Source organism: Notothenia rossii, assembly GCF_949606895.1.
Source record: "Notothenia rossii genome assembly, chromosome: 12".
NCBI lineage: Eukaryota > Metazoa > Chordata > Actinopteri > Perciformes > Nototheniidae > Notothenia > Notothenia rossii.
This window is the reverse complement of record NC_136911.1, coordinates 23374328-23384901: the sequence shown is the minus strand read 5'-3', so window position 1 is coordinate 23384901 and position 10574 is coordinate 23374328. Positions and strand designations below refer to the sequence as shown.

Here is a 10574-nt window from a genome sequence, read left to right as displayed (position 1 = left end):
TGGGGGAGATAACTGGGAATGTGAGGCGGAGCGTCTTGGAGAAGGCGTTGGTTTGGAGGTTTTGGGCTGAGGAACGCTGGACTTCCTGACCTGGACGGAGGACGGCAGGTCGGAGGAAACCTGCTTCTCCAGAGAGAGGACCTGCAAACAGGAGGAGATACACAGAGCTGTTCAAACTAACTACAGCCTTTGTGTTATCCCTCAGGGAGCCATGAAGAGTTTTTAAAGAGGGTTTTACATTTTTGTGATGTAAAGTAAAAAATGATACGTGAATATTCTATGATTATTAAATGTTACATTATATTAAATATATTTGTAATCAATCTTATAAAGCGGTCCTAAATCTGCTGATCCAGCCGAACATATTATGAGGACGTTTGTACAGCCTTTGAGGAGCCGTCTGTCTTCTGCCTCTCGAGCGCTCAGTAACTGTCAAGCCATTTGGAAACCCGTTATGAATCCTGATGCGATGGCTGTGATCCAATACAGCAGGAAAGCCATTTGAGTGTAGGTCAATGTTTGGATACGGCAGCATTCGCTTCCTTATCTGATCAGAGGATGATTTCATACAGGAGGACGCTCAGTGTCAGAAAGGGCAATGCAATCAGGAGGTAGCTGGAATGATTTAAGGTTGAACAGACGGTCAATGTTAATCTGATCGGCTTCCTATAACGCCAAGAGTGGTAAAGGGATAGCTTTGAAATAAAATAGGATGTACGAGGTGCTCATCTTCACTTCATTTTGAAACAGCTCTCCTCCTGAGATGCTGCACATATATCCTTTAAATAAGCTAAACCCTTTCTATCTAATGTATGCAGCACACACACCAAAGCAAATGTGTTTTATGAGTGAACCTGCTTATTAGTTTAGCATAGCCTAGCATAACAACGTGTAGCATATACACTGAACAAAAATATAAATGCAACACTTTTGTTTTTGCTCCCATTTTTCATGAGATGAACTCAAAGATCTAAAACATTTTCTACATTCACAAAATAACCATTTCTCTCAAATATTGTTCACAAATCAAAAAATGTGTGATAGTGAGCACTTCTCCTTTGCCGAGATAATCCATCCCACCTCACAGGTGTGGCATATCAAGATGCTGATTAGACAGCATGATTATTGCACAGGTGTGCCTTAGGCTGGCCACAATAAAAGGCCACTCTGAAACGTGCAGTTTTGCTTTATTGGGGGGGTCTGGGGGGGTCCGAAAACCCTAGGGTTTAATAAATCAGTTCCAGTTTACTGCAGAACATTGTGATGAATCAGCAGATCATGAACATCTGTCCATGTTTCCTCTGACTGAACATCACTAAAGCAAGGCAGTGAGAGCAGGCCTAGGGAGAGTATTAGTGTGAGCAAAACAACGATATATACTAATTATTACTCTTCTGATGTGATATTTCTACCCTTCATTAGCTCTGATTTGTTAAGTGTGATTGGTCAACCACTTAGAGATGTCCCGCCCCTCGTACAATGACAGCCAATAGGAGCGTGAGTGTCCTGTAGTGATGTCTTTATGTTCCATAACACAGGGATTTTAGCCTTTTCACCTATATGACACCCCAATATGTTTACAGTTAAGATAAGACAAGAACTTTATTGATCCTGATTTGGGAAATGTTTGCGTCGCAGCAGCATAAAAAGACAGCGCATTGTAAATTAAAGACTAGAAATAACCAATCCAAGTAGAAATAAAAGAGCATTAAAAAAGTAGAAAATATACAAGTGGAAATGAGTTAGTGCTGGAGTGATGTCTCGATAGGCGCGTTCACACTGCAGTACTTTTCCCACTTTAGTTCCAATATAGTTCCAAAATGTCGCGTTCACACCAAAAAGAGCCGGAACTAAAATGAGTTAATCAGAACCTTTTCACCCCCTTTTCCGTCCCTGCTAGAGAGCAGGTACTTTCGTGGGAGAAAAAGGTTCCTGTGTCTGATTGGCTGGGCGGATTGCAAACCACGCCCCGTAAAGATCCAAAAACGTTTTGTGAAGCCGCCATTTTATTATCCTCGCATTAGCATTATTAGCATTAGCATTAGCCCAGCGCACCAACGGAGAGAGACTAACTTATGGCAACACAAAAGAAAACATGGGAGCGGTGGAGATGAGGAGGTGTCGGCGTTCTGGCGATTTACTCTGAAGGCTTCAGTAGAAGCTGCTGGGAGTCCCAGCAGCTTCTACTGAAGCCTTCCCCAACTCCGGGGACTTCCGGCCGAGAAGACGAAGTGACGTCAGCGGCTTCATTTGCCTAATCCTTCCGCAGGGACTTATTTCGGTGTGAACCGATCTGTACTTAGTTCATGAGAACTAAAGAGTTCTGATGAACTAAGTTCTGATGAACCTTTGTGGGAAAAGTACTGCGGTGTGAAAGCGCCTTATGTTCCATAACACAGGGATTTCAGACTTTGCAGACCGTTTACATGCACACAAAAACACCCCATAGGAGAGGGCAACTCCAATTATCTTTGTCTTATTACACTCCAATGTGTTAGTGCTGCAGTGTGTGTGTGTGTGTGTGTGTGTGTGTGTGTGTGTGTGTGTGTGTGTGTGTGTGTGTGTGTTTACCCTCAGAGCCATCCTCAGTTTGATGGTGGAGCTGGGTCCAGAGTTTTTGAGAGGAAAACTCTGAGTCAGCGTCATGTTTTCCTCCGTCAGCAGGCTGCTCAGAGGCACCGTCAGATTACCCAGGGTGCACTTGTGCTTGTCATCTTTCACCTGTGCATTAAGAGCAATGTTGTGAGCAGAGATGTGAAAGTACACATATCCTTTACTCAAGTAGTACAGATACTCGTGTTTAGTTAAGTACTGACTAAACTTCTTTACTCAAGTCAAAGTAAAGAGGCTTTGAAATGTACTTCAGTAAAAAGTACCCATAACTAGCAGCTGTTTTAAAGAGTACCTGACCTCCCTTTATATTAATAGAACAATAATGTCATTGTTAGCTAATGAATGTTTCCATGGTGACCAACGGCAACATGACAACGTTTTCATTGGTCCCTCTTCTTTAGAGAAGACCAGGAAATGATGGATACACGGATCATGTTCAAATCAATAGGCACGCAATGACTCTAAATAATAATGATCACGCCACCAAACACACATTCAGACTAAAGGAACCAGCCTGTTTGGAAAATGAGAGAAGTAGAAAGTACAGGTATTTGAGTTCAACATGTGAGAAGTAGAAAGTACAGGTATTTGGGTTCAACATGTGAGAAGTAGAAAGTACAGGTATTTGTGTTCAACATGTAAGAAGTAGAAAGTACAGGTATTTGAGTTCAACATGTGAGAAGTAGAAAGTACAGGTATTTGAGTTCAACATCTAAGAAGTAGAAAGTACAGGTATTTGTGTTCAACATGTGAGAAGTAGAAAGTACAGGTATTTGGGTTCAACATGTTAGAAGTAGAAAGTACAGGTATTTGTGTTCAACATGTAAGAAGTAGAAAGTACAGGTATTTGTGTTCAACATGTAAGAAGTAGAAAGTACAGGTATTTGTGTTCAACATGTGAGAAGTAGAAAGTACAGGTATTTGTGTTCAAAATGTAAGAAGTCAAAGTAAAAAGTCGTCAGAAAAATAAGAAGTGGAGTAAAGTACTGAAACCAGAAAGATGTACTGAACGAAGTATTTGTACTCCAATACTTCCCACCTCTGTGTGTGACGATTATATATATATATATATATATATATATATATATATATATATATATATATATAACATTTGTTTGTGTACCTCCAGCTCCAGCTCCTGTCTCTTCGGGTTGTGGACGAAAAAGGAGAAGCAATCCTCCCAAAGAGGCTCCTTGGTCTTATAGCGGATCTTTAGAGCAGACAGGAAGTGGTTCGTTAGTTAATCACGAGAGAGAAAAGGCTGATTAACAACAGGATCTATTAATGGCAGCTTTAACGACACACATGGGTATTTTCATCGGTTAAGTGCAGCTGAGTACATTTACTCCATGCTATGTTTGACAATATCAATGAAGGATATTTTGTAAAAACACAGAAGGGTTGTGGTCGCTTTGAGGCCTGATTCATGGTAGAGAAAAATTGTATAAAATACAAATTGATTAAATAAAAATAGCTATATTCGTTTGTACCAGATTCTTCCACATAGTAAGCATCGGCATGGACTTCAGATTAATAAATCCTGACTACAAATTATAATTATCTTATAAATAGATTAGGGAAAACATATATTTAAGTGCCTAAATAAATATAAGAATGATTTAATAAATACAAAAGTTAATAAATAAATAAAATAATTAATTGATTAAGAAAAAAAGAAAACAATTAAATTAATTAATAAAAAATCATAACTTAATAATTAAATACACAAAGAAATGTAATGTGTTGCCAGGCATGGAGGGAAACACAATTAAGTATAAATGCATGAAAAAATAAATATATATATTCATAAATAAATAAAATAATCAATAAACGAATGAAAGATAAATAAAATAATGAATTAAGTGTGAGCAACATGTTTTTGAGTATAAATGAATAAATGCATGAAATAAGAAACTAATAAATACAGAATGAACTTGTTCTTGTTTGATGTGAACCGCCACCCACGAGAAATGACTGATTGAAGCAGCACAGAATCTCTCAAAGGGCCACTGCCAAAAAAAAAAGTTTGATTATTTCTTTTATCGGTCACCCAAAGTGCTCCTTCCTCTGAAAAGGTCCATATCAGAGAAATATGTGGTAAGCTCTCAGCGTCAGTGCAGAAGCTCTCATGCCAACCCTGAAAGGTATGTTGGAGTTTATAACACTCAATTCACCGTCTTCAAATACCACAGACCAAAAGTGTTATCATAGAAATCTGGAGGGAAGGACGGTTATAGAATAAGATGTGCTGCACTTCAATAAGTCTTTGCAACATGTATTCCTGCAAATAACCCGCTGTATTCAACCTTTAAAGGACAACTTGATATTGAAGCCTCACCTTGCTCTCCAGGGTTTTGTGTCCCACAGTGAATTGGACAAAAGGACTGGGCTCACTGCTACTCTTCTTTGCAGACTGTGAGAGAAGCAGAGGAGGAACTATGAGACAGAACGCACATCTTATCTCCAGCCAAACGTGAGCTTAGCAGTTAGCACACAGTGGTTTCATCAAGCAGGGCTGCAGGCAGACAAGGAGACTGCAGAGCTTTCTAATTATAGCATGCTGGGTTTGTTCTGACTGCTTACAGAATAACAATATCTGCCAGACAGGAGCTTAACCTCTCTCTCTCTTACTTTCATTTGACGTCTTTCCCAGCAGTATTAGATTTAAGCTCCACATTGTACACTCAGGCGGATTAACACAAGTCCTCTCTATGATATGCTACCACTAAAGCCCAGAAACATTTAAATACAGTTGTAAGGTGACCAACAGGTGCAAAAGCCCTAAAACGTCCCAAAAAACCACAGGAGAAACGCGAACATGGGATATAAAATACTGTGTTTATATATTCGTACTTCTAGAATCCGTCTAAGTCAACGCTCTCTTAAACAAACATGTGAGCCTATTTGACTAATTACTTCCATATATTGCCCTTGTGCTGGCGTGTCTGTAACCAGTGATGACACCTCATTTACATATCTTCTTTTAATTGGTGGAAGCAGACAAGCTGCACAATTTATTTATTTGTTGGTTGGCTTTTGGATCCAAATGTCAAAATTAGAGACGTCAACAATTGCAATATACGCAAATATTGTCTGAATCTTTGCTCTGAAAGACCTAAGGAAGGATTTGGGTAGGAAAGACATCAAAACAGCTTCCAAGCATAGACGTAATTAAAGAACGCTGCACATTTTACAAGATGCACACACCAGGTTTATCTCAATTGGTGGAAAAAGAACCATACAGTTAGCCTAGCCACGTAGCTCTGCATTTAGGTCAACAAAGAGTGTGTCATTGGATGTATCTGTACTCCGTGTTCCCTCTGAAACTAACACAGTGAACTCACCGTGGACAGATGGGAGTGCCACTGTACCAGGAACTACTTAAAGGAAAGAACTGAATGAGCTGCACTGGACCGCTCTTTAAATCTAAGAAACGTCCTGACTTCCTGCTCCATTATCAGATCCTTAAACTGGCTGTGCTGCTATTCAGGTTTGCTGTTTAAAACCTTTGACCTAATTCACTTCGACTGCAAGATGAATCACGTGTAAGGACATCTGGATATGCACACAGTGGCCACAGTTTCAATACAGACAGTCGAGTGCAGTATTAGACGTTTGCATGCACGTTAGGAGAGATATACAACCCCACAACAAGGACACAAAACAATGCAATCATCCACCTTCATGCTTACGTTTAAAAAAGGACTGATAATCGTGACACCACATGACGCTGGACGGTGCACAGATGGGACTCAGGTGTGATCTGTGCATGCAAACCATGTTTCCCACGTTACCTTCAGCGCCTTAAAGACTGACACTTGCTTCAACCCGTCATAGGTGAAATCTGACAGGTTGCTCTTTCAGCCACGAGAGGGAGAAAATCACACCTGTAGTTAGTAAGATGGCAGTGCTAGGGCGTGGCTTGAGGGCATAGAGCCAGGAAAACATGTGGTAATATGAAGGATATGGGTGATCAGTAAAGAGCTGCTGCTGTGGACTCTGCAGGGAGCGAAGGATGAAAACAGAATGATGAGGGTGTCTCCTTGGGGAACCTTTTGGAGGAGCTACTTGTGGCTTTTCCAGCCTGCAGGCGCTCTGTATCTGTGCAGCGACATTAAGAATTGGCTCGCAAATGCAGACAGAGACCCTGATGAGCTCTGCCAGCGGCTCTTTGTTCTGCAGATACTGTAAATCACAGCCTCGCACTAAACAGTATCTGACTACTTTAGAAGTGGAAGCTAGTGTTAATGGTTATCTGGCACTCGAACCGTGCAGCTAACACATGCTGAAAGATGCAGGTTTTGAAACTCTCAAACCCACGTCAGCGCACACCGCTAATGCTAACACTAGCAGGATGCACAACTCACAAATATGGTTCTATACTCGGAGGTATTGCTCTCACAAAAGACTAGCCCCGACGCTCTCCTCTCACTTAAGTTCCCGCAGCCTAAGCTGCCCGAGAAGACGCTCTTTAGGTGGAGAGGAAGGAGGGTGGAGACAGAAGGGTGGAGTTATGAGATGGAGGGTTCTTCACAGGTAGCTTTAAAGACATTTGGTGCAATAGAGTGGTGTGGTGTTTGTGTAGGAAGACCTGGAAGTTAGCATCACAAGGACTCTTGCAACAAAAAGTCAGTGGGATTTCTCTCTGTGATTTGGGATTATTGCAGAAAATAATATCAATGTTTATGATACTCCACGTCACCACCGCTAAGCTAAAGGAGGCTAATGTTGGGCTATAAAGGAACTAAAGCACGGTCACATGACTTCACGTCACCACCGCTAAGCTAAAGGAGGCTAATGTTGGGCTATAAAGGAACTACAGCACGGTCACATGACTTCACGTCTCCACCGCTAAGCTAAAGGCGGCTAATGTTGGGCTATAAAGGAACTACAGCACGGTCACATGACTTCACGTCACCACCGCTAAGCTAAAGGAGGCTAATGTTGGGCTATAAAGGAACTACAGCACGGTCACATGACTTCACGTCACCACCGCTAAGCTAAAGGAGGCTAATGTTGGGCTATAAAGGAACTACAGCACGGTCACATGACTTCACGTCACCACCGCTAAGCTAAAGCAGGCTAATGTTGGGCTATAAAGGAACTACAGCACGGTCACATGACTTCAGGTCACCACCGCTAAGCTAAAGGAGGCTAATGTTGGGTTATAAAGGAACTACAGCACGGTCACATGACTTCACGTCACCACCGCTAAGCTAAAGGAGGCTAATGTTGGGCTATAAAGGAACTACAGCACAGTCACATGACTTCACGTCACCACCGCTAAGCTAAAGGAGGCTAATGTTGGGCTATAAAGGAACTACAGCACGGTCACATGACTTCACGTCACCACCTCTAAGCTAAAGGAGGCTAATGTTGGGCTATAAAGGAACTACAGCACGGTCACATGACTTCACGTCACCACCGCTAAGCTAAAGGAGGCTAATGTTGGGCTATAAAGGAACTACAGCACGGTCACATGACTTCACGTCACCACCGCTAAGCTAAAGCAGGCTAATGTTGGGCTATAAAGGAACTACAGCACGGTCACATGACTTCACGTCACCACCGCTAAGCTAAAGGAGGCTAATGTTGGGCTATAAAGGAACTACAGCACGGTCACATGACTTCACGTCACCACCGCTAAGCTAAAGGAGGCTAATGTTGGGCTATAAAGGAACTACAGCACGGTCACATGACTTCACGTCACCACCGCTAAGCTAAAAGGAGGCTAATGTTGGACTTTCAAAACACTGTCGTGCTAAAATGCAATTCTGGGCTTTTAGGTATTCCTGCACGGGTCTATAAAAAGCATTATAGCATTTGATAACCTTAAAAGAAAAAATGTGGCACATTTTATGTAGACGTCCAATCAGTGTTTCTGAATGATATAGTGGAAAGACATGATGTAATTGGAGGGAATGAAGAAATACAAGCTACTTTAGCTTGTATTTCTCTAAACTTTCTTGTACTTTTTGCTTGTTTTCCTAACTAGTTATGCAGTCCAGCAAATCCCATATGAGTGTGAAGGATGCATAATATGAAGGTCCATTGTTCTGTCTGACTCAGCTGTATGTATTGATACGTCAACACTGATTGGACGTCCGCGTAAAATATGCTAACATTTCAAGGTCTCCCAACAGCCACATAAATATTGACCCCGAGTTGAAATGAATTCATCGTTTTAAATCGTTAAACCTGTTTGCCGCTTGAAGCTACACTCATAAAAATCAGATAGCCGTGGCTGAGATAATGAGGAAGATAATAAAAGCCCCGGTTGTTACAGTCGGTTCACCTGGAGGTCAGAGAGCAACACAATACAAACACAGATGAGATCCCTGAAGCATTTCAACAGCAAGGAACGCTGCTGCACACTGACCAATAATCCATACTTAAACACGTGTGCAAAGCTGGTTCTTCCCACCACGGGGTGTGTGTGTGTGTGTGTGTGTGTGTGTGTGTGTGTGTGTGTGTGTGTGTGTGTGTGTGTGTGTGTGTGTGTGTGTGTGTGTGTGTGTGTGTGTGTGTGTGTGTGTGTGTGTGTGTGTGTGTGTGTGTGTGTGTGTGTGTGTGTGTGTGTGTGTGTGTGTGTGTGTGTGTGTGTGTGTGTGTGTGTGTGTGTGTGTGTGTGTGTGTGTGTGTGTGTGTACAAGAAGCCTGCATAGGACTAATGCTTTTCACCTTATGCTTCTCTATGGTGCTTCCACATTGTCATAATTGCTGCTGATTTGGTTTTATGATTCAATATAATCAGAACTGCTAGTTTTAGAATAAAGCAAACACTGTATTTTCTTACAGGCAGGTTCTTCGCTGAGTCCAGATAAACGACCAGTAGTGCTGACGACAGCCCGTCATTGGCTAAGCTCCTGTCTGCTCGCACACTTCTCAGCACCTGATTGGACGGGAGAAGGAAGTTAGCACAGGGGGAAAAGATGGCAGACAGTATTTGTACTCTGCTAAAGCGAGAATAATTGTACCTTATCCAGCTTCTCAGGCGTGGCGAGCAGAGAAAGCCACTCCAGTTTTAAGTGGAGTTTCCCAGTGGGAGCTTCTTCCAGGTCAAACCACTATAACAGTGACACAAAGAATATATTTTAGCAGCCACTCTTTCCTTTAAGAAAGTCAATATTAAGTGCTATCACAGAGCTGGCTGTACCTCATCGACCTTCTGTTCTTTGTGCAGCTCCGTCATATCGATCATCAGGCTGTGAATGATGACACATAATTACTGGGATTTGTTCGGTCAGGAGTAAGGAGAGAAATCCCATCGATTGATCCGAACACAGGAGGTCCAGATATCGATCGGATGCAACTCGGGGTGCAACGTTACAGCCTGGAGGCTAAATCTATTGACCTTGTCCACGTGGTGGGGAAACACCTCCTTTTACTTTAAACTGCTAACACTTCTCCCTGTAGACCATGGAGATATGACACTCTTTGAAAGGTTAAATACAATTTTCCATCACTGAAAACTCACCTGTTTCGACTGCATCTTGCACACACATCCTTTACTCACGTAGAAGTACAGATACTCGTGTTTAAAAATAGTAAAAGTAGAAGTACTGACTAAACTTCTTCACTCAAGTCAAAGTAAAGAGGCTTTGAAATGTACTTCAGTAAAAAGTACCCATAACTAGCAGCTGTTTTAAAGAGTACCTGACCTCCCTTTATATTAATAGAACAATAATGTCATTGTTAGCTAATGAATGTTTCCATGCTGAACAACGGCAACATGACAACGTTTCCATTGGTCCCTCTTCTTTAGAGAAGACCAGGAAATGATGGATACATGGATCGTGTTCAAATCAATAGGCACGCAATGACTCTAAATAATAATGATCACGCCACCACACACACATTCAGACTAAAGGAACCAGCCTGTTTGGAAAATGAGAGAAGTAGAAAGTACGGGTATTTGAGTTCAACATGTAAGAAGTAGAAAGTACAGGTATTTGAGTTCA

The 10574-nt window shown here is 41.8% G+C and overlaps 1 protein-coding gene across 1 annotated transcript in view; it reads right to left on the bottom strand.

Annotated features, from left to right (window-relative positions):
• Positions 1-10574, bottom strand: part of esyt2b (extended synaptotagmin-like protein 2b) — a gene marked incomplete at its 3' end in the record, with an annotated part of 45637 nt that continues 35063 nt past the window's right edge. Inside the window, exons 12-19 of the mRNA XM_079661855.1 lie at positions 9770-9818; positions 9591-9680; positions 9410-9505; positions 6408-6470; positions 4952-5026; positions 3737-3823; positions 2572-2721; positions 1-141 (exon numbers count right to left, since the gene is read on the bottom strand). Of these exons, the coding sequence (XP_079517981.1) occupies positions 1-141; positions 2572-2721; positions 3737-3823; positions 4952-5026; positions 6408-6470; positions 9410-9505; positions 9591-9680; positions 9770-9818 (751 nt within the window). The remainder of the gene's footprint in view (positions 142-2571; positions 2722-3736; positions 3824-4951; positions 5027-6407; positions 6471-9409; positions 9506-9590; positions 9681-9769; positions 9819-10574) is intronic.